The 26,108-nt window shown below is 53.6% G+C and overlaps 1 protein-coding gene across 1 annotated transcript in view; it reads right to left on the bottom strand.

The window, feature by feature from the left end:
* Window positions 1-26,108, bottom strand: part of NfI (Nuclear factor I) — a gene marked incomplete in the record, with an annotated part of 283,358 nt that overhangs the window by 205,175 nt on the left and 52,075 nt on the right. Inside the window, 1 exon segment of the mRNA XM_069309428.1 lies at window positions 12,755-12,910. Within this exon segment, the coding sequence (XP_069165529.1) occupies window positions 12,755-12,910 (156 nt within the window).

Here is a 26,108-nt window from a genome sequence, read left to right as displayed (position 1 = left end):
AAAAAAAAAGAACTAGTGGAAATAAAGTGGAAATAAAACTAGTGGATCTTGGAAGTCCAGATGGTGGTGTTCCTGACTTGGCGTTCGAATCCCGGGTGGGACAGAAATGACTACGATGTTTTTTTTTTCACCTAATGCTTCTATTTACCCACCAGTAACCATGCACGTACCCGTGAGTTACATCAAATGTTGTGGTATACATATATATATATATATATATATATATATATATATATATATATATATATATATATATATATATATATATATATATATATATATATATATATATATATATGTTGTACCTAGTAGCCAGAACGCACTTCTCAACCTACTATGCAAGGCCCGATTTGCCTAATAAGTCAAGTTTTCATGAATTAATTGTTTTTCGACTACCTAACCTACCTAACCTAACCTAACCTAACCTAACTTTTTCAGCCACCTAACCTAACCTATAAAGATAGGTTAGGTTAGGTAGGGTTGGTTAGGTTCGGTCATATATCTACGTTAATTTTAACTCCAATAAAATAAAATTTACCTCATACATATTGAAATGGGTAGCTTTATCATTTCATAAGAAAAGAATTAGAGAAAATATATTAATTCATGAAAACTTGGGTTATTAGGCAAATCGGGCCTTGCATAGTAGGCTGAGAAGTGCGTTCTGGCTACTAGGTACAACATATATATATATATATATATATATATATATATATATATATATATATATATATATATATATATATATATATATAATATAATATAATATAATATATATATCAACCCAGCACCACCTAGCGTCACCCAGCACCCCTCTAGCGTCACCCAACACCCCTAGCGTCACCCAACACCCCTAGCGTCACCCAACACCCCCCTAGCGTCACCCAGCACCGTCCTAGCGTCACCCAACACCCCCCTCGCGTCACCCAGCACCCCCGTAACGTCCCCCAACACCCCCTAGCGTCACCCAACACCCCCTAGCGTCACCCAGCACCCCCCTAGCGTCACCCAGCCCCCCCTAGCGTCACCCAGCACCCCCTAGCGTCACCCAGCACCCTCCTAGCGTCACCCAGCACTCCTAGCGTCACCCAGCACCCCTAGCATCACCCAGCACCCTCCTAGCGTCACCCAGCACCCCCCCCCTAGCGTCACCCAGCACCCTCTAGCGTCACCCAGCACCCCCCTAGCGCCACCCAGCACCCCCTAGCGTCAACTAGCACCCTCCTAGCGTCACCCAGCACCCCCCTAGCGTCACTCAGCACCCCACTAGCGTCACCCAAGCACCCCCCTAGCGTCACCCAGAACCCCCCTAGCGTCACCCAGCACCCCCTAGCGTCACGTCTAGCTAGCGTCACCCAGCACCCCCCTAGCATCACCCAGCACCCCTAGCGTCACCCTGCACCCCCCTAGCGTAACCCAGAACCCCCCTAGCGTCACCCAGCACCCCCCTAGCGTCACCCAGCACCCCCCTAGCGTCACCCAGCACCCCTCTAGCTAGCGTCACCCAGCACCCCTCTAGCTAGCGTCACCCAGCACCCCCCTAGCGTCACCCAGCACCCCGTAGCGTCACCCAGCACCCTCCTAGCGTCACCCAGCACCCTCCTAGCATCACCAGCACCCCCCTAGCGTCACCCAGCACCCCCTAGCGTCACCCAGCACCCCTAGCGTCACCCAGCACCCCCTAGCGTCACCCAGCACCCCCCTAACGTCACCCAGCACCCCCCTAGTGTCACCCAGCACACCCCTAGCGTCACCCAGCACTTCCTAGCGTCACCCAGCACACCCCTAGCGTCACCCAGCACCCCCCTAGCGTCACCCAGCACACCCCTAGCGTCACCCAGCACCCCAAGCGTCACCCAGCACCTCCCTAGCGTCACCCAGCACACCCCTAGCGTCACCCAGCACCCCCTAGCGTCACCCAGCACTCCCCTAGCGTCACCCAGCACCTCCCTAGCGTCACCCAGCACCCCCTAGCGTCACCCAGCACCCCCCTAGCGTCACCCCAGCACCCCCCTAGCGTCACCCAACACACCCCTAGCGTCACCCAGCACTCCCCTAGCGTCACCCAGCACTCCCCTAGCGTCACCCAGCACCCCCCTAGCGTCACCGAGCACCCCCCTAGCGTCACCCAGCACCCCCCTAGCGTCACCCAGCACCCCTAGCGTCACCCAGCACCCCCTAGCGTCACCCAGCACCCCCCTAGCGTCACCCAGCACCCCCCTAGCGTCACCCAGCACCCCTCTAGCGTCACCCAGCACACCCCTAGCGTCACCCAGCACCCCCCTAGCGTCACCCAGCACGCCCTAGCGTCACTCAGCACCCTCCTAGCGTCACCCAGCACCCCCCTAGCGTCACCCAGCACCCTCCTAGCGTCACCCAGCACCCCCCTAGCGTCACCCAGCACCCACGTAGCGTCACCCAGCACCCCCCTAGCGTCACCCAGCACCCCCCAAGCGTCACCCAGCACCCCCCTAGCACCCCTAGCGTCACCCAGCACCCCTAGCGTCACCCAGCACCCACTAGCGTCACCCAGCACCCACTAGCGTCACCCAGCACCCCCTAGCGTCACCCAGCACCCCCTAGCGTCACCCAGCACACCCCTAGCGTCACCCAGCACCCCCTAGCGTCACCCAGCACCCCGTTAAGATGGGCGACGCTACGGCGACAGTCGAGGCTGAACGCCCCAAATGGGAATCCATCGGAGGAGGAGGGGAGGGGAGAGTGACGGTGAAGGGGGGGTGAAGGGGGAAGTAGAGGGGGGAACAACTGAAGCAGGGGAGGGGGGGCAAGGAGAAGGGGCACCAGCGGAAGCACCGGCAAGAAAGGGCAAGAAAAATGGGACAAAAGAAGGGGGCAGCAGAAGAAGGATTTATGGCGCGGAAAACGGGTCCTCGGTTCACCCGCCATTATGCAAACCTCTACTCGCACACGCACGCACGCACGCACGCACACGCATGCACTCGTACTCACACGCCATCACGAAACCCGTAGATCATCAACCACAAAACGAAATTGGGGAAAATGAGAAGGTAAAACAGAGAGAGGGGGACATGATCACGATGTAGAAAGTGCATATTGGAATGTTGTGGGTGGAGCAGCAGCCATTGCCCAAACAATCTCACAGCAGCACCTGAACAATTTTCACTGAATCCTTCAGTGTGTTTTGTATGAAATATACTATTCTGAAGCATGGTAGGTGGGAGGCTTCATTCATGGTTAGTGGGAGGCTTCATTCATGGTTGGTGGGAGGCTTCATTCATGGTTAGTGGGAGGCTTCATTCATGGTTGGTGGGAGGCTTCATTCATGGTTAGTGGGAGTCTTCATTCATGGTTGGTGGGAGGCTTCATTCATGGTTGGTGGGAGGCTTTATTCGTGGTTGGTGGGAGGCTTCATTCGTGGTTGGTGGGAGGCTTCATTCGTGGTTGGTGGGAGGCTTCATTCGTGGTTGGTGGGAGGCTTCATTCATGGTTAGTGGGAGGCTTTATTCGTGGTTGGTGGGAGGCTTTATTCGTGGTTGGTGGGAGGCTTCATTCGTGGTTGGTGGGAGGCTTCATTCGTGGTTGGTGGGAGGCTTCACTCTTGGTTGGTGGGACTGCTTCACTCTTGGTTGGTGGGAGGCTTCATTCATGGTTGGTGGGAGGCTTCATTCATGGTTAGTGGGAGGCTTCATTCGTGGTTGGTTAGAGGCTTCATTCATGGATAGTGGGAGGGTTCATTCATGGTTAGTGGGAGGGTTCATTCATGGTTGGTGGGAGGGTTCATTCATGGTTAGTGGGAGGCTTCATTCATGGTTGGTGGGAGGCTTCATTCGTGGTTGGTGGGAGGCTTCATTCATGGTTAGTGGGAGGGTTCATTCATGGTTGGTGGGAGGGTTCATTCATGGTTAGTGGGAGGCTTCATTCATGGTTGGTGGGAGGCTTCATTCGTGGTTGGTGGGAGGCTTCATTCATGGTTAGTGGGAGGGTTCATTCATGGTTGGTGGGAGGGTTCATTCATGGTTGGTTGGAGGCTTCATTCATGGTTGGTGGGAGGCTTCATTCATGGTTGGTGGGAGGCTTCATTCATGGTTGGTGGGAGGCTTCATTCATGGTTAGTGGGAGGCTTCATTCATGGTTGGTGGGAGGCTTCATTCATGATTAGTGGGAGGCTTCATTCATGGTTGGTGGGAGGCTTCATTCATGGTTAGTGGGAGTCTTCATTCATGGTTGGTGGGAGGCTTCATTCATGGTTGGTGGGAGGCTTTATTCGTGGTTGGTGGGAGGCTTCATTCGTGGTTGGTGGGAGGCTTCATTCGTGGTTGGTGGGAGGCTTCATTCGTGGTTGGTGGGAGGCTTCATTCATGGTTAGTGGGAGGCTTTATTCGTGGTTGGTGGGAGGCTTTATTCGTGGTTGGTGGGAAGCTTCATTCGTGGTTGGTGGGACGCTTCATTCGTGGTTGGTGGGAGGCTTCACTCTTGGTTGGTGGGACTGCTTCACTCTTGGTTGGTGGGAGGCTTCATTCATGGTTGGTGGGAGGCTTCATTCATGGTTAGTGGGAGGCTTCATTCGTGGTTGGTGGGAGGCTTCATTCATGGTTAGTGGGAGGGTTCATTCATGGTTAGTGGGAGGGTTCATTCATGGTTGGTGGGAGGGTTCATTCATGGTTAGTGGGAGGCTTCATTCATGGTTGGTGGGAGGCTTCATTCGTGGTTGGTGGGAGGCTTCATTCATGGTTAGTGGGAGGGTTCATTCATGGTTGGTGGGAGGGTTCATTCATGGTTAGTGGGAGGCTTCATTCGTGGTTGGTGGGAGGCTTCATTCGTGGTTGGTGGGAGGCTTCATTCATGGTTAGTGGGAGGGTTCATTCATGGTTGGTGGGAGGGTTCATTCATGGTTGGTTGGAGGCTTCATTCATGGTTGGTGGGAGGCTTCATTCATGGTTGGTGGGAGGCTTCATTCATGGTTGGTGGGAGGCTTCATTCATGGTTAGTGGGAGGCTTCATTCATGGTTGGTGGGAGGGTTCATTCATGGTTAGTGGGAGGGTTCATTCATGGTTGGTGGGAGGGTTCATTCATGGTTAGTGGGAGGCTTCATTCATGGTTGGTGGGAGGCTTCATTCGTGGTTGGTGGGAGGCTTCATTCATGGTTAGTGGGAGGGTTCATTCATGGTTGGTGGGAGGGTTCATTCATGGTTAGTGGGAGGCTTCATTCATGGTTGGTGGGAGGCTTCATTCATGGTTGGTGGGAGGCTTCATTCATGGTTAGTGGGAGGGTTCATTCATGGTTGGTGGGAGGCTTCATTCATGGTTGGTGGGAGGCTTCATTCATGGTTGGTGGGAGGCTTCATTCATGGTTGGTGGGAGGCTTCATTCATGGTTAGTGGGAGGCTTCATTCATGGTTGGTGGGAGGCTTCATTCATGGTTGGTGGGAGGCTTCATTCATGGTTAGTGGGAGGCTTCATTCATGGTTGGTGGGAGGCTTCATTCGTGGTTGGTGGGAGGGTTCATTCATGGTTGGTGGGAGGCTTCATTCGTGGTTGGTGGGAGGCTTCACTCTTGGTTGGTGGGAGGCTTCATTCATGGTTGGTGGGAGGCTTCATTCGTGGTTGGTGGGAGGCTTCATTCGTGGTTGGTGGGACTGCTTCACTCTTGGTTGGTGGGAGGCTTCATTCATGGTTGGTGGGAGGCTTCATTCGTGGTTGGTGGGAGGCTTCATTCGTGGTTGGTGGGAGGCTTCATTCGTGGTTGGTGGGAGGCTTCATTCGTGGTTGGTGGGACTGCTTCACTCTTGGTTGGTGGGAGGCTTCATTCATGGTTGGTGGGAGGCTTCATTCATGGTTGGTGGGAGGCTTCATTCGTGGTTGGTGGGAGGCTTCATTCGTGGTTGGTGGGAGGCTTCATTCGTGGTTGGTGGGAGGCTTCATTCATGGTTGGTGGGAGGCTTCATTCATGGTTGGTGGGGGCTTCATTCATGGTTGGTGGGAGGCTTCATTCATGGTTGGTGGGAGGCTTCATTCGTGGTTGGTGGGAGGCTTCATTCATGGTTGGTGGGGGCTTCATTCATGGTTGGTGGGGGCTTCATTCATGGTTGGTGGGAGGCTTCATTCGTGGTTGGTGGGAGGCTTCATTCATGGTTGGTGGGAGGCTTCATTCGTGGTTGGTGGGAGGCTTCATTCGTGGTTGGTGGGAGGCTTCATTCATGGTTGGTGGGGGCTTCATTCATGGTTGGTGGGAGGCTTCATTCATGGTTGGTGGGGGCTTCATTCATGGTTGGTGGGGGCTTCATTCATGGTTGGTGGGAGGCTTCATTCGTGGTTGGTGGGAGGCTTCATTCATGGTTGGTGGGAGGCTTCATTCGTGGTTGGTGGGAGGCTTCATTCGTGGTTGGTGGGAGGCTTCATTCATGGTTGGTGGGGGCTTCATTCATGGTTGGTGGGAGGCTTCATTCATGGTTGGTGGGGGCTTCATTCATGGTTGGTGGGAGGCTTCATTCATGGTTGGTGGGAGGTTTCATTCGTGGTTGGTGGGAGGCTTCATTCATGGTTGGTGGGGGCTTCATTCATGGTTGGTGGGAGGCTTCATTCATGGTTGGTGGGGGCTTCATTCATGGTTGGTGGGAGGCTTCATTCATGGTTGGTGGGAGGCTTCATTCGTGGTTGGTGGGAGGCTTCACTAATTTAAGGGTCGGGTGTAAATAGAGTTAAACTTCGCCAGACCGCGAGAGACGGCGTTAGAGACCACAGTTCTTGTCCTTCACCTGGCATTATGGATCTTACGGACCCGTAGCGCAGTTGGCTTCGTTCTCCACCCACAACTAGGGGGTTCCGCGTTCGATTCCCGGGCGGGACAGAAAGGGCTGGGTACTTTTCTTTTCATCTAATGCCTGTGTTCACCTAGTAGTACATAGTTACCCTGGTGTTAGTCAACTGTTGTGGAGGAGTATCCTGGGGGGGGGGGGCAGTAGTTACATTTTGAGAGAGACTTCGATACCAGGTTAAAACGTGTGTGTGTATTCACCTAGTTTTATTCACCTAGTTGTAATTGCGAGGATTGAGCTCTGCTCTTTCGGCCCGCCTCTCAACTGTCAATCGTTACTACTATTTTTTCACACACACACACACACACACACACACACACACACACACACACACACACACACACACACACACGCATACAGAGACACACAGACACACCACACACACACACACACACACACACACACACACACACACACCACACACACACACCACACACACACACACACACACACACACACCACACACACACACACACACACACACACACACACACACACACACACACCACACACACACACCACACACACACACACACACACACACACACACACACACACACACACCACACACACACACACACGCACACACACACACACAACACACACACAACACACACACCTCCCACCCACCCCCCCACACACACACAACAAAAAGGGGAAGGGGGGACCCCGCCAATAAAATTTCCACCTGGGGTGCACAACACGAGGAGAGCATTAGAACAGCCAGCTCCCTTCACGAAGAAAACGGAATATTAAAATAAGTTGTTGACGAGGGAGGACTGGTAAAAACCTCCTTGAGGGCCACAGCAGATGGAACTGAATAAAGGAAGGACCACGAGACCTCACATATTAAGATGTAAAAAACAAAACAAAATTGGAGATAATAAGGAGTGGGCTACTGGAGGAATAAGGGTCTACGATTAAAATAGGGGGATAATATAATAGGGGATAATATAATAGGGGATAATATAATAGGGGAGATAAAATAGGGGATAATATAATAGGGTAGATAAAATAGGGGATAATAAAATAGGGGATAATAAAATAGGGGATAATATAATAGGGGATAATATAATAGGGGATAATATAATAGGGGAGATAAAATAGGGGATAATATAATAGGGTAGATAAAATAGGGGATAATAAAATAGGGGATAATAAAATAGGGGATAATATAATAGGGGGATAATAAAATAGGGGGATAATAAAATAGGGGGATAATATAATAGGGGGATAATATAATAGGGGGATAATATAATAGGGGGATAATAAAATAGGGGGATAATATAATAGGGGGATAATATAATAGGGGGATAATATAATAGGGGGATAATATAATAGGGGGATAATATAATAGGGGGATAATATAATAGGGGGATAATAAAATAGGGGGATAATATAATAGGGGGATAATATAATAGGGGGATAATATAATAGGGGGATAATATAATAGGGGGATAATATAATAGGGGGATAATATAATAGGGGGATAATATAATAGGGGGATAATATAATAGGGGGATAATATAATAGGGGGATAATATAATAGGGGGATAATATAGTAGGGGGATAATATAATAGGGGGATAATTCACACACTAACTTAACATACTGCATATCTGATGGAGCTTGAACCTGGGTAGAGCAGTTATCATTATATCAGAGCATTCCTGAGTTTAAGTTCTTAACGAGCCTCTATTGGAGACTGCTTCTTGCTGCCTTCAGTAAGCTCTTGGCTTCTAGAGTCGTTGTGAGAGCGAGAGTTCCAATTGCTAGTGGCTCTAGGTTGAGTTTCCACTCACAAATGAGGATGGTACAGGATGATACAGGATGATACACAACGGGAATTCATATGAACTTGTATCCTAAACTTGACACTAAAACGAGAATCTACATTTACGAAAAGTTGTACAAAAAAGAAGGAATGGGTGAGGGAGGGGGAGTTCATCACCCAGAAATTGGACCTGTCGTCTCCAGATGTCCGTCACAGCCTCGCCAGTTTGTCCGTCACCCGTCACGACCCCGCCCGTCACCCGTCAAGGCCCCGCCCGTCACCCATCGGGCGAACACACCCGTCCATCCTAAAATGTATGTGGAATTCTTTGTCGCTGCACTTCCGTCTCTCCCTCGTCTAGAAACTGTCCCCCCCCACAACCACACACGACCCCCTGTGTGTACCTACGACCCCCTGTGTGTACCCTCGACCCCCGTGTGTACCCTCGACCCCCGTGTGTACCCTCGACCCCCGTGTGTACCCACGACCCCATGTGTGTACCCTCGACCCCCTGTGTGTACCCTCGACCCCTGTGTGTACCCTCGACCCCCGTGTGTACCCTCGACCCCCTGTGTGTACCCACGACCCCTTGTGTGTACCCTCGACCCCCTGTGTGTACCCTCGACCCCTGTGTGTACCCACGACCCCCGTGTGCACCCTCGACCCCCTGTGTGTACCCTCGACCCCTGTGTGTACCCTCGACCCCCTGTGTGTACCCTCGACCCCTGTGTGTACCCTCGACCCCCGTGTGTACCCACGACCCTTGTGTGTACCCTCGACCCCTGTGTGTACCCTCGACCCCTGAATGTACCCACGACCCCCGTGTGTACCCTCGACCCCCTGTGTGTACCCTCGACCCTGTGTGTACCCTCGACCCCCTAACCCCTGTGTGTACCCACGACCCCCTGTGTGTACCCTCGACCCCCTGTGTGTACCCTCGACCCCCTGTGTGTACCCTCGACCCCCTGTGTGTACCCTCGACCCCCTGTGTGTACCCTCGACCCCTGTGTGTACCCTCGACCCCTTGTGTGTACCCTCGACCCCCTGTGTGTACCCTCGACCCCCTGTGTGTACCCTCGACCCCTGTGTGTACCCACGACCCCCCCGTGTGTACCCTCGACCCCCCGTGTGTACCCTCGACCCCTGTGTGTACCCTCGACCCCTGAATGTACCCACGACCCCCATGTGTACCCTCGACCCCCTGTGTGTACCCTCGACCCTGTGTGTACCCTCGACCCCCTGTGTGTACCCACGACCCCCTGTGTGTACCCACGACCCCCTGTGTGTACCCTCGACCCCCTGTATGTACCCTCGACCTCCTGTGTGTACCCTCGACCCCTGTGTGTACCCTCGACCCCCTGTGTGTACCCTCGACCCCTGTGTGTACCCTCGACCCCCTGTGTGTACCCTCGACCCCTGTGTGTACCTTCGACCCCCTGTGTGTACCCTCGACCCCCTGTGCGTACCCTTGACCCCTGTGTGTACCCACGACCCCCCCGTGTGTACCCTCGACCCCCCCGTGTGTACCCTCGACCCCTGTGTGTACCCTCGACCCCCCCCTGTGTGTACCCACGACCCCCTGTGTGTACCTACGACCCCCTGTGTGTACCCTCGACCCCCGTGTGTACCCTCGACCCCCGTGTGTACCCACGACCCCCGTGTGTACCCTCGACCCCCGTGTGTACCCACGACCCCCGTGTGTACCCACGACCCCTGTGTGTACCCTCGACCCCCTGTGTGTACCCTCGACCCCCGTGTGTACCCTCGACCCCCCGTGTGTACCCTCGACCCCTGTGTGTACCCTCGACCCCCCGTGTGTACCCACGACCCCCTGTGTGTCCCCGCGACCCCCGTGTGTACCCACGACCCCCTGTGTGTACCCACGACCCCCGTGTGTACCCACGACCCCTGTGTGTACCCTCGACCCCCTGTGTGTACCCTCGACCCCCGTGTGTACCCTCGACCCCCCGTGTGTACCCTCGACCCCCCGTGTGTACCCACGACCCCCCGTGTGTACCCACGACCCCCTGTGTGTACCCTCGACCCCCCGTGTGTACCCACGACCCCCCGTGTGTACCCACGACCCCCTGTGTGTACCCTCAAACCCCCCGTGTGTACCCTCGACCCCCCGTGTGTACCCACGACCCCCCGTGTGTACCCACGACCCCCCGTGTGTACCCTCGACCCCCCGTGTGTACCCACGACCCCCCGTGTGTACCCACGACCCCCTGTGTGTACCCTCGACCCCCCGTGTGTACCCACGACCCCCCGTGTGTACCCACGACCCCCTGTGTGTACCCTCAAACCCCCCGTGTGTACCCTCGACCCCCCGTGTGTACCCTCGACCCCCCGTGTGTACCCTCGACCCCCCGTGTGTACCCACGACCCCCTGTGTGTACCCTCAAACCCCCCGTGTGTACCCACGACCCCCTGTGTGTACCCTCAAACCCCCCGTGTGTACCCACGACCCCCTGTGTGTACCCTCAAACCCCCCGTGTGTACCCACGACCCCCTGTGTGTACCCTCAAACCCCCCGTGTGCACCCACGACCCCCCGTGTGTACCCTCAAACCCCCCGTGTGCACCCACGACCCCCCGTGTGTACCCTCAAACCCCCCGTGTGTACCCACGACCCCCTGTGTGTACCCTCAAACCCCCCGTGTGTACCCACGACCCCCCGTGTGTACCCTCAAACCCCCCGTGTGTACCCAAGACCCCCTGTGTGTACCCTCAAACCCCCCGTGTGTACCCACGACCCCCTGTGTGTACCCTCAAACCCCCCGTGTGTACCCACGACCCCCTGTGTGTACCCTCAAACCCCCCGTGTGCACCCACGACCCCCCGTGTGTACCCTCAAACCCCCCGTGTGCACCCACGACCCCCCGTGTGTACCCTCAAACCCCCCGTGTGTACCCACGACCCCCTGTGTGTACCCTCAAACCCCCCGTGTGTACCCACGACCCCCCGTGTGTACCCTCAAACCCCCCGTGTGTACCCACGACCCCCTGTGTGTACCCTCAAACTCCCCGTGTGTACCCACGACCCCCCGTGTGTACCCTCAAACCCCCCGTGTGTACCCACGACCCCCCGTGTGTACCCTCAAACCCCCCGTGTGTACCCACGACCCCCCGTGTGTACCCTCAAACCCCCCGTGTGTACCCACGACCCCCTGTGTGTACCCTCAAACCCCCCGTGTGTACCCACGACCCCCTGTGTGTACCCTCAAACCCCCCGTGTGTACCCACGACCCCCTGTGTGTACCCTCAAACCCCCCGTGTGTACCCACGACCCCCTGTGTGTACCCTCAAACCCCCCGTGTGCACCCACGACCCCCCGTGTGTACCCTCAAACCCCCCGTGTGCACCCACGACCCCCCGTGTGTACCCTCAAACCCCCCGTGTGTACCCACGACCCCCTGTGTGTACCCTCAAACCCCCCGTGTGTACCCACGACCCCCCGTGTGTACCCTCAAACCCCCCGTGTGTACCCACGACCCCCTGTGTGTACCCTCAAACCCCCCGTGTGTACCCACGACCCCCCGTGTGTACCCTCAAACCCCCCGTGTGTACCCACGACCCCCCGTGTGTACCCTCAAACCCCCCGTGTGTACCCACGACCCCCTGTGTGTACCCTCAAACCCCCCGTGTGTACCCACGACCCCCTGTGTGTACCCTCAAACCCCCCGTGTGTACCCACGACCCCCTGTGTGTACCCTCAAACCCCCCGTGTGTACCCACGACCCCCCGTGTGTACCCTCAAACCCCCCGTGTGTACCCACGACCCCCCGTGTGTACCCTCAAACCCCCCGTGTGTACCCATGACCCCCCGTGTGTACCCTCAAACCCCCCGTGTGTACCCACGACCCCCCGTGTGTACCCTCAAACCCCCCGTGTGTACCCACGACCCCCCGTGTGTACCCTCAAACCCCCCGTGTGTACCCACGACCCCCCGTGTGTACCCAAGACCCCAAATCTTCAAACCAACAAACAAACGCCTTAAAATGATGTCCTTCAGAAATGTCTTAAAATCTAAAAGAATGATCTAAACGTCCCTTTAAAAAAAAAAATAGCGAGACACCCAAGAGGCAAATTCCAGATGATAGCACCTAGTGTGGGGGGGGGCTGGGGTGAGGAGGGGGCGTGTAAGAGAGGTCAAGGCGGGGTCAAGCGCCAGAGGTCACGTACCTGGAGTTCATCCTTGCACCTCCTCTCTTCCTCCAGAGACATCCTCTTCTCATGTTTCTTGAAGTATTTCCGCTTGGCGGCCTGCAGGTTGAACCACGTGTAGGCGAAGGATTTGACATGTGGCAACAGCGCTTCGATGAACGGGTGGAATTCATCCTGTCAAGGTAAACAAGCTCAATGTAAACAAGCATTAATACCACCATTATCACTGTATATCATGACAATTACACATCTCAGATGCGTAGATTGATGTTATCGTGTGTATGATCATGGGAAGATATCATGAGGGGTTAAGATTATGACGATAACGAAAATGGGTTGCTTGGGCGGCTACCGCCATGTTGCATCATATCTGGTTTGGCTCATTTCCATACAGGTTCCTCCCCCGCCTCCGTCTACCTGTTGATATATGTGTGTGTGCTTGCCGGTTATGTTGCATAGTTATCCACCGATATCAGCTGCTATCATCACGTCCTGAACACTTGCCGTGTGGACTGTGTCTCACTCGTCCAGTCAGCTGATTGTGTAAACAAACTGAGGCTGAGCGAGGCTGAGAGCACGTGTAGCCAGGGTAATGCGAACACGCGCGCACACGCACGCACGAGCGCGCGCGCATACGTTAGAGGAAAAACAGTCCAAGATATGATGGACCTGGTCATACAGAAATGTCAGGAGGCCGAAGAGAGTATTATACCAACAGTAAAGGGAAAAAATAAGAAGGAATATAATAACCCATGGTTTAATAGACAGTGTCAGGAAGCAAAAATGGCCAGCAGGCGGGAGTGGAGGAAGTACAGAAGACAAAGAACAGAGGACAACAGAAGCAGATACAACAGAGCTAGGAACGATTACATTAACATAAGACGAACATCGGAAAGGGACTATGAGAACGATATTGCGATCACAGCGAAAAAACAACCTAAGTTACTACACAGTCATATAAGAAGAAAAATGTCGGTGAACGACCAAGTGACAAGACTAAGGAAGACAGAGGGGGCATATACTGAAAGTGACAAGGAAATATGCGAGGCACTGAATGCCAGTTTCCATGGAGTGTTCACTACCGAGCCTGAGCAGCTCCCATTGTTAGAAGAGATTACCCTAGATGAAAGACTATCAGATATGGAGGTGACAGCAGAGAAGGTAATGAAACAGTTGACAACTCTAGATGCAACTAAAGCAGTTGGACCAGACAAAGTATCACCGTGGATACTAAAAGAAGCAGCACAGGCCCTCAGCGTGTCTCTGGCAATGATCTTTAATGAGTCACTTATGTCAGGAGAATTGCCCAGTTGCTGGAAGAAGGCAAATGTCGTACCGATCTTCAAGAAAGGTGATAGGGAGGAGGCACTTAACTATAGACCTGTATCACTGACAAGCATCCCCTGTAAAATACTTGAAAGAATAATTAGGCTACGACTGGTTGCACACCTGGAGAACATTAGGTTTGTGAACAAACATCAACATGGGTTCTGGACAGGGAAATCGTGCCTAACAAACCTTTTGGAATTCAATGATAAAATAACGAGGATAAGACAGGACAGAGATGGTTGGGCGGACTGCATATTTCTGGACTGCCAAAAAGCCTTTGATACAGTACCGCACATGAGACTGCTGTTCAAGCTCGAGAGGCAGGCAGGGGTGGGGGGAAAGGTCCTAGCATGGATAAGGAATTACCTAACAGGAAGGAGCCAAAGAGTTACGGGAAGGGGCGAGAAGTCGGACTGGCGAACAGTAACAAGTGGAGTACCACAAGGATCGGTGCTGGGACCAATTCTATTTCTTGTATATGTTAACGACATGTTTACAGGCGTAGAGTCCTACATGTCGATGTTTGCGGATGACGCAAAGTTGATGAGAAGAGTTGTGACAGATGAGGATTGCAGAATCCTCCAAGAGGACCTGAACAGGTTGCAGAGATGGTCAGAGAAATGCTACTGGAGTATGCGAGGCTGGCTAACATCAGAACAGCCTTCAATAACCTGTGTAAGGAATCATTCAAAACCTTGTATACCACATATGGAAGACCAATCCTGGAGTATGCGGCCCCAGCATGGAGCCCGTACCTTGTCAAGCACAAGACGAAGCTGGAAAAAGTCCAAAGGTATGCCACTAGACTAGTGCCAGAACTAAGAAGCATGAGTTACGAGGAAAAGTTGCGGGAAATGCACCTTACGGCACTGGAAGACAGAAGAGTAAAGGGAGACATGATCACTACCTACAAAATTCTCAAGAGGAATTGACAGGGTAGACAAGATAAAAGACAGGGTAGGTAGATAAACTATTCAACGCTGATGGCACACGCACCATAGGACACAGGTGGAAGCTGAGTACCCACATGAGCCACAGGGACGTTAAAAAGAACTTTTTCAGTGATCATGTCTCCCCGAGCGCCGACCTACCTACACCGTGTGTGTGTGTGTGTGTGTGTGTGTGTGTGTGTATGCGTGCGCGCGTGCGAGCGCGTGGGGGGAGCGTGCATTTGCTTGTGTAAATGTGTAAACCACATAACTGCGCGTCTCTATAAACTCGTATTTTTGGCTTCCAAATATTGAGTAAAGGAAGCGTGGAAACCTGTTGTGGGAGGAGCAGGTTCCTCCTGTGGCCACACTCTCAGGCGTAATCACCAGTATTGACAACATTTGGGTACACGTCTGCCTGCGTATCACTGACAGTAGCACCACCACCAGCATCACCACCACCACCACCACCACTAGCACCAACACTTGCATCACCACCACCACCACCACCACCAACATCACCACCATCACCACCACCAGCAACAGATGTACCCCCCCCCCCTTCCCACCCTCCTAAAGCAGGTAGAGGTTTTATCTACATGAAGGTAGAGGTCTTATCTACATGAAGGAGTGCATATATCTTGGAGATCTTATCTACAGGAAGGTAGAGGTCTTATCTACATGAAGGTAGGTTATCTTGAGATGATTTCGGGGCTTTTAGTGTCCCCGCGGCCCGGTCCTCGACCAGGCCTACACCCCCAGGAAGCAGCCCGTGACAGCTGACTAACACCCAGGTACCTATTTTACTGCTAGGTAACAGGGGCATAGGGTGAAAGAAAGTCTGCCCATTGTTTCTTGCCGGCGCCTGGGATCGAACCCGGGACCAACAGATGAGCTCCTTAATCTACGTCAATAACCTGGTGGAGAGAACTGACCAGGGGCCAGATTCACGAAAGCACTTACGAACCTGTCCATCTTTTCTCAATTTTTAGCGGCTTAGTTTACAATTATTAAACAGTTAATGAGCTCCGAAGCACCAGGAGGCTGTTTATAACAATAACAACAGTTGATTGGCAAGTTTTCATGCTTGTAAACTGTTTAATAAATGTAACCAAAGGTGTCAAAGGTTGAGGAAAGATGTAAACGTTCGTAAGTGCTTGCGTAACTGCTTCGTGAATCTGGCCCCAGGACCGTGGCCATGTTTTCTGACCAGCCAGGACTAATTATGGTGGTTAGAAACCGTTAAGGACCAACAAGTGTGCCGGCAAGACCTTCACCATCTTCAGAAGTGAGAACAAGTGGCTTTTAGAGTTTAACCCCAGTTAGTGAAAGGTAATGAAGACTGGCTACCTTGTGTAGCTTCGCGGGGATTAACATCCCCTCGGTCCGGTCTGCGAGCAGGCCTCCTGGTCTGCCAAGGTTCTGAACAAGGAACAGGACACCAAGGTTCTGAACAAGAACAAGGAACAGAACACCAAGGTTCTGAACAAGGAACAGGACAACAAGGTTCTGAACAAGGAACAGGACACCAAGGTTCTGAACAAGGAACAGGACACCAAGGTTCTGAACAAGGAACAGGACACCAAGGTTCTGAACAAGGATCAGGACACCAAGGTTCTGAACAAGGAACAGAACACCAAGGTTCTGAACAAGGAACAGAACACCAAGGTTCTGAACAAGGAACAGGACACCAAGGTTCTGAACAAGGATCAGGACACCAAGGTTCTGAACAAGGAACAGAACACCAAGGTTCTGAACAAGGAACAGGACACCAAGGTTCTGAACAAGGAACAGAACACCAAGGTTCTGAACAAGGAACAGAACACCAAGGTTCTGAACAAGGAACAGAACACCAAGGTTCTGAACAAGGAACAGAACACCAAGGTTCTGAACAAGGAACAGGACACCAAGGTTCTGAACAAGGAACAGAACACCAAGGTTCTGAACAAGGAACAGAACACCAAGGTTCTGAACAAGGAACAGAACACCAAGGTTCTGAACAAGGAACAAGAGCACCAAGGTTCTGAACAAGGAACAGAACACCAAGGTTCTGAACAAGGAACAAGAACACCAAGGTTCTGAACAAGGAACAGGACACCAAGGTTCTGAACAAGGAACAAGAACACCAAGGTTCTGAACAAGGAACAGAACACCAAGGTTCTGAACAAGGAACAGGACACCAAGGTTCTGAACAAGGAACAAGAACACCAAGGTTCTGAACAAGGAACAGGACACCAAGGTTCTGAACAAGGAACAGGACACCAAGGTTCTGAACAAGGAACAGGACACCAAGGTTCTGAACAAGGAACAGAACACCAAGGTTCTGAACAAGGAACAGAACACCAAGGTTCTGAACAAGGAACAGAACACCAAGAATAGTATCAGTAGCCAGTATAAGCTAACAGCTATAGCAACAGGTGCAAGCCGCATGCACAATTCAGTCCAAGACATAGAAGTAGGGTGATGCAGAACAGAGGTTCAATCCCACCGCCCTGCACCACAGATACTCTTACCCTGCATGGCGGCAGGTGTTTATCACCCACAACAGCTAAAGAGATCAAGTGGGGTGGAAACGAGTCCATTTTTCCCTGCGGGTTGTCTCCTGCCCCTCGCGGGTACCTGCTCCTCGTGTGGGTACCTGCTCCTCGTGCGGGTACCTGCTCCTCGTGCGGGTACCTGCTCCTCGTGCGGGTACCTGCTCCTCGTGCGAGTACCTGCTCCTCGTGCGGGTACCTGCTCCTCGTGCGGGTACCTGCTCCTCGTGCAGGTACCTGCTCCTCGTGCGGGTACCTGCTCCTCGTGTGGGTACCTGCTCCTCGTGCGGGTACCTGCTCCTCGTGCGGGTACCTGCTCCTCCTGCGGGTACCTGCTCCTGCGGGTACCTGCTCCTCGTGCGGGTACCTGCTCCTCGTGCGGGTACCTGCTCCTCGTGCGGGTACCTGCTCCTCGTGCGGGTACCTGCTCCTCGTGCGGGTACCTGCTCCTCGTGCGGGTACCTGCTCCTCGTGCGGGTACCTGCTCCTCGTGCGGGTACCTGCTCCTCCTGCGGGTACCTGCTCCTGCGGGTACCTGCTCCTTCTGCGGGAACCTGCTCCTTCTGCGGGTACCTGCTCCTCGTGCGGATACCTGCTCCATCTGCGGGTACCTGCTCCTCGTGCGGATACCTGCTCCTTCTGCGGGTACCTGATACTTCTGCGGGTACCTGCTCCCTCTGCGGGTACCTGCTCCTCCTGCGGGTACCTACTCCCTCTGCGGGTACCTGCTGCTTCTGCGGGTACCTGCTCCTTCTGCGGGTACCTGCTCCTTCTGCGGGTACCTGCTTCTCGTGCGGGTACCTGCTCCTTCTGCGGGTACCTGCTTCTCGTGCGGGTACCTGCTACTTCTGCGGGTCCCTGCTCCTCGTGTGGGTCCCTGCTCCTCGTGCGGGTCCCTGCTCCTCGTGCGGGTACCTGCTCCTCGTGCGGGTACCTGCTCCTCGTGCGGGTACCTGCTCCTCGTGCGGGTACCTGCTCCTCGTGCGGGTACCTGCTCCTCGTGCGGGTCCCTGCTCCTCGTGCGGGTACCTGCTTCTCGTGCGGGTACCTGCTCCTTCTGCGGGTACCTGCTCCTTCTGCGGGTACCTGCTTCTCGTGCGGGTACCTGCTACTTCTGCGGGTCCCTGCTCCTCGTGTGGGTACCTGCTCCTCGTGCGGGTCCCTGCTCCTCGTGCGGGTCCCTGCTCCTCGTGCGGGTCCCTGCTCCTCGTGCGGGTACCTGCTCCTCGTGCGGGTCCCTGCTCCTCGTGTGGGTACCTGCTCCTTCTGCGGGTACCTGCTCCTTATGCGGGTACCTGCTCCTCGTGTGGGTACCTGCTCCTTATGCGGGCACCTGCTCCTTCTGCGGGTACCTGCTCCTTCTGCGGGTACCAGCTCCTTCTGCGGGTACCTGCTCCTTCTGCGGGTACCTACTCCTCGTGCGGGTACCTGCTCCTTCTGCGGGTACCTACTCCTCGTGCGGGTACCTGCTCCTTCTGCGGGTACCTGCTCCTTCTGCGGGTTCCTGCTCCTTCTGCGGGTACCTGCTCCTTCTGCGGGTACCTGCTCCTTCTGCGGGTACCTGCTCCTTCTGCGGGTACCTGCTCCTTCTGCGGGTACCTGCTCCTCCTGCGGGTACCTGTTACTTCTGCGGGTACCTGCTCCTTCTGCGGGTACCTGCTCCTCGTGCGGGTACCTGCTCCTTCTGCGGGTACCACCTCCTCCTCCTGCTGCGGGTAGGTTATCTTTAGATGATTTCGGAGCTTAGTGTCCCCGCGGCCCAGTCCTCGACCAGGCCTCCACCCCCAGGAAGCAGCCCGTGACAGCTGTCTAACTCCCAGGTACCTATTTACTACTAGCTGAACAAGAGCATGAAAGAAACATTTTGCACATTTGTCTCCGCCTCCACCGGGGATCGAACCCGGAACCTCAGGACTACGAATCCGAAGCGCTGTCCACTCAGCTGTCAGGTGCCCGCTACCAATACTACTACCACCACTACCACTACTACCACCACTACCACCCTGATGCTTAGCAAGCAGCGTGCGGGTACAACGGCAGCGGTCTGCCCCTCAGCGATGCATCCCGCCAACCACAACAGTGTGGGAGGCCGCGTACAGTCAGTCGCCTGATCTTCAAGTGCTCCAGTCTCAGGCCACACATACAACACCCGATAAACGACGCATGAACAAGTGAATTGCCACAGACAGGTCCACACAGGGTCCAAGTGACAGACAGACAGACAGCAGACACAGGCAGCAGACAGCAGACTCTCACATTAGCATAAGAGACAGGTGCGTGGACTACCTTGATAGACCGGAATGTGGTCACTTAATTAAGTAGGTCACAGTAATCACCTTACAATCACCTCCTCCCACAGTAAATGATTCCAATCGTTAAACATAATCACCACCTCCCACAGTAAACTCCAATCGTTAAACACAATCACCACCTCCCACAGTAAACTCCAATCGTTAAACATAATCACCACCTCCCACAGTAAACTCCAATCGTTAAACACAATCACCACCTCCCACAGTAAACTCCAATCGTTACACACAATCACCACCTCCCACAGTAAACTCCAATCGTTACACACAATCACCACCTCCCACAGTAAACTCCAATCGTTATACACACTCACCACCTCCCACAGTAAACTCCAATCGTTATACACAATCACCACCTCCCACTGTTAATAATCACCACTGTGTATACAATCACCTCCCACCAAAAACAATTGCCGCCTCCCACAGTAAACCCAATCACCACCACTTTACACAATCTCCACATCTCATTGTCCAATCAAAATAATCTTTGCTGGGGTGATCCCCGAGTGTCAGGGGGACACTACAGCAGACTACACATCAGGGGGACACTACAGCAGACTACACATCAGGGGACACTACAGCAGACTACACATCAGGGGGACTCTACAGCAGACTACACATCAGGGGGACACTACAGCAGACTACACATCAGGGGGACACTACAGCAGACTACACATCAGGGGGACACTACAGCAGACTACACATCAGGGGACACTACAGCAGACTACACATCAGGGGGACTCTACAGCAGACTACACATCAGGGGACACTACAGCAGACTACACATCAGGGGGACACTACAGCAGACTACACATCAGGGGGACTCTACAGCAGACTACACATCAGGGGACACTACAGCAGACTACACATCAGGGGGACTCTACAGCAGACTACACATCAGGGGACACTACAGCAGACTACACATCAGGGGGACACTACAGCCGACTACACATCAGGGGGACTCTACAGCAGACTACACATCAGGGGACACTACAGCAGACTACACGTCAGGGGGACACTACAGCAGACTACACATCAGGGGGACTCTACAGCAGACTACACATCAGGGGACACTACAGCAGACTACACATCAGGGGGACACTACAGCAGACTACACATCAGGGACACTACAGCAGACTACACATCAGGGGGACACTACAGCAGACTACACATCAGGGGACACTACAGCAGACTACACATCAGGGGACACTACAGCAGACTACACATCAGGGGGACACTACAGCAGACTACACATCAGGGGACACTACAGCAGACTACACATCAGGGGACACTACAGCAGACTACACATCAGGGGGACACTACAGCAGACTACACATCAGGGGGACACTACAGCAGACTACACATCAGGGACACTACAGCAGACTACACATCAGGGGACACTACAGCAGACTACACATCAGGGGGACACTACAGCAGACTACACATCAGGGGGACACTACAGCAGGACTACACATCAGGGGGACACTACAGTCAGACTACACATCAGGGGGCCACTACAGCAGACTACACATCAGGGGACACTACAGCAGACTACACATCAGTGGGACACTACAGCAGACTACACATCAGGGGACACTACAGCAGACTACACATCAGGGGGACACTACAGCAGACTACACATCAGGGGGACACTACAGCAGACTACACATCAGGGGGACACTCACTACAGCAGACTACACATCAGGGGGACACTACAGCAGACTACACATCAGGGGGACACTACAGCAGACTACACATCAGGGGGACACTACAGCAGACTACACATCAGGGGACACTACAGCAGACTACACATCAGGGGGACACTACAGCAGACTACACATCAGGGGGACACTACAGCAGACTACACATCAGGGGGACACTACAGCAGACTACACATCACGGGCCACTACAGCAGACTACACATCAGGGGGACACTACAGCAGACTACACATCAGGGGGACACTACAGCAGACTACACATCAGGGGACACTACAGCAGACTACACATCAGGGGGACACTACAGCAGAATACACATCAGGGGGACACTACAGCAGACTACACATCAGGGGGACACTACAGCAGACTACACATCAGGGGACACTACAGCAGACTACACATCAGGGGGACACTACAGCAGACTACACATCAGGGGGACACTACAGCAGACTACACATCAGGGGGACACTACAGCAGACTACACATCAGGGGGACACTACAGTAGACTACACATCAGGGGACACTACAGCAGACTACACATCAGGGGCCACTACAGCAGACTACACATCAGGGGACACTACAGCAGACTACACATCAGGGGGACACTACAGCAGACTACACATCAGGGGGACACTACAGCAGACTACACATCAGGGGGACACTACAGCAGACTACACATCAGGGGGACACTACAGCAGACTACACATCAGGGGACACTACAGCAGACTACACATCAGGGGCCACTACAGCAGACTACACATCAGGGGACACTACAGCAGACTACACATCAGGGGGGACACTACAGCAGACTACACATCAGGGGCCACTACAGCAGACTACACATCAGGGGACACTACAGCAGACTGCACATCAGGGGGACACTACATCAGACTACACATCAGGGGGACACTACAGCAGACTACACATCAGGGGGACACTACAGCAGACTACACATCAGGGGGACACTACAGCAGACTACACATCAGGGGGACACTACAGCAGACTACACATCAGGGGACACTACAGCAGACTACACATCAGGGGGACACTACAGCAGACTACACATCAGGGGGACACTACAGCAGACTACACATCAGGGGGACACTACAGCAGACTACACATCAGGGGACACTACAGCAGACTACACATCAGGGGGACACTACAGCAGACTACACATCAGGGGGACACTACAGCAGACTACACATCAGGGGGACACTACAGCAGACTACACATCAGGGGGACACTACAGCAGACTACACATCAGGGGGACACTACAGCAGACTACACATCAGGGGCCACTACAGCAGACTACACATCAGGGGGACACTACAGCAGACTACACATCAGGGGGACACTACAGCAGACTACACATCAGGGGGACACTACAGCAGACTACACATCAGGGGGACACTACAGCAGACTACACATCAGGGGGACACTACAGCAGACTACACATCAGGGGGACACTACAGCAGACTACACATCAGGGGACACTACAGCAGACTACACATCAGGGGGACACTACAGCAGACTACACATCAGGGGGACACTACAGCAGACTACACATCAGGGGGACACTACAGCAGACTACACATCAGGGGGACACTACAGTAGACTACACATCAGGGGGACACTACAGCAGACTACACATCAGGGGGCCACTACAGCAGACTACACATCAGGGGACACTACAGCAGACTACACATCAGGGGGTACACTACAGCAGACTACACATCAGGGGGACACTACAGCAGACTACACATCAGGGGGACACTACAGCAGACTACACATCAGGGGGTACACTACAGCAGACTACACATCAGGGGACACTACAGCAGACTACACATCAGGGGCCACTACAGCAGACTACACATCAGGGGACACTACAGCAGACTACACATCAGGGGGACACTACAGCAGACTACACATCAGGGGCCACTACAGCAGACTACACATCAGGGGACACTACAGCAGACTACACATCAGGGGGACACTACAGCAGACTACACATCAGGGGGACACTACAGCAGACTACACATCAGGGGGACACTACAGGAGACTACACATCAGGGGACACTACAGCAGACTACACATCAGGGGACACTACAGCAGACTACACATCAGGGGACACTACAGCAGACTACACATCAGGGGACACTACAGCAGACTACACATCAGGGGACACTACAGCAGACTACACATCAGGGGACACTACAGCAGACTACACATCAGGGGGACACTACAGCAGACTACACATCAGGGGGACACTACAGCAGACTACACATCAGGGGGACACTACAGCAGACTACACATCAGGGGGACACTACAGCAGACTACACATCAGGGGGACACTACAGCAGACTACACATCAGGGGACACTACAGCAGACTACACATCAGGGGACACTACAGCAGACTACACATCAGGGGGACACTACAGCAGACTACACATCAGGGGACACTACAGCAGACTACACATCAGGGGACACTACAGCAGACTACACATCAGGGGACACTACAGCAGACTACACATCAGGGGGACACTACAGCAGACTACACATCAGGGGACACTACAGCAGACTACACATCAGGGGCCACTACAGCAGACTACACATCAGGGGACACTACAGCAGACTACACATCAGGGGAACACTACAGCAGACTACACATCAGGGGACACTACAGCAGACTACACATCAGGGGACACTACAGCAGACTACACATCAGGGGGACACTACAGCAGACTACACATCAGGGGACACTACAGCAGACTACACATCAGGGGGACACTACAGCAGACTACACATCAGGGGGACACTACAGCAGACTACACATCAGGGGGACACTACAGCAGACTACACATCAGGGGGACACTACAGCAGACTACACATCAGGGGGACACTACAGCAGACTACACATCAGGGGGACACTACAGCAGACTACACATCAGGGGGACACTACAGCAGACTACACATCAGGGGGACACTACAGCAGACTACACATCAGGGGGACACTACAGCAGACTACACATCAGGGGGACACTACAGCAGACTACACATCAGGGGGACACTACAGCAGACTACACATCAGGGGGACACTACAGCAGACTACACATCAGGGGGACACTACAGCAGACTACACATCAGGGGGACACTACAGCAGACTACACATCAGGGGGACACTACAGCAGACTACACATCAGGGGGACACTACAGCAGACTACACATCAGGGGGACACTACAGCAGACTACACATCAGGGGGACACTACAGCAGACTACACATCAGGGGGACACTACAGCAGACTACACATCAGGGGGACACTACAGCAGACTACACATCAGGGGGACACTACAGCAGACTACACATCAGGGGGACACTACAGCAGACTACACATCAGGGGGACACTACAGCAGACTACACATCAGGGGGACACTACAGCAGACTACACATCAGGGGGACACTACAGCAGACTACACATCAGGGGGACACTACAGCAGACTACACATCAGGGGGACACTACAGCAGACTACACATCAGGGGGACACTACAGCAGACTACACATCAGGGGGACACTACAGCAGACTACACATCAGGGGGACACTACAGCAGACTACACATCAGGGGGACACTACAGCAGACTACACATCAGGGGGACACTACAGCAGACTACACATCAGGGGGACACTACAGCAGACTACACATCAGGGGGACACTACAGCAGACTACACATCAGGGGGACACTACAGCAGACTACACATCAGGGGGACACTACAGCAGACTACACATCAGGGGGACACTACAGCAGACTACACATCAGGGGGACACTACAGCAGACTACACATCAGGGGGACACTACAGCAGACTACACATCAGGGGGACACTACAGCAGACTACACATCAGGGGGACACTACAGCAGACTACACATCAGGGGACCACTACAGCAGACTACACATCAGGGGGACCACTACAGCAGACTACACATCAGGGGAACACTACAGCAGACTACACATCAGGGGAACACTACAGCAGACTACACATCAGGGGACCACTACAGCAGACTACACATCAGGGGAACACTACAGCAGACTACACATCAGGGGAACACTACAGCAGACTACACATCAGGGGACCACTACAGCAGACTACACATCAGGGGAACACTACAGCAGACTACACATCAGGGGAACACTACAGCAGACTACACATCAGGGGACCACTACAGCAGACTACACATCAGGGGAACACTACAGCAGACTACACATCAGGGGACACAACAACACGTGGCCAACTATTGTATGCTGTAGCCAGACTCTGGCACCATCAGTGTTCAAGCAGCAAACACAACAACACTACACTACAACACTACACTACAACAACACTACAACACAACACAACACTACAACTACACTACAACACTACACTACAATACACCACCACCAACGGGTGAGAGACGGCGTACTAACCCAAGGCATGGTGGCACATTTCATGGGTGTGGGGCCGGTGATGGGGGGTGGGTAGGATGGGGGGTATTGTTGTGGGGTGTGGGTGTAGAGC

This window comes from Procambarus clarkii, chromosome 65 (assembly GCF_040958095.1).
Source record: "Procambarus clarkii isolate CNS0578487 chromosome 65, FALCON_Pclarkii_2.0, whole genome shotgun sequence".
Taxonomy (NCBI): domain Eukaryota; kingdom Metazoa; phylum Arthropoda; class Malacostraca; order Decapoda; family Cambaridae; genus Procambarus; species Procambarus clarkii.
The sequence above is the reverse complement of the archived record's forward strand: the minus strand, read 5'-3'. Positions and strand labels throughout refer to the sequence as shown.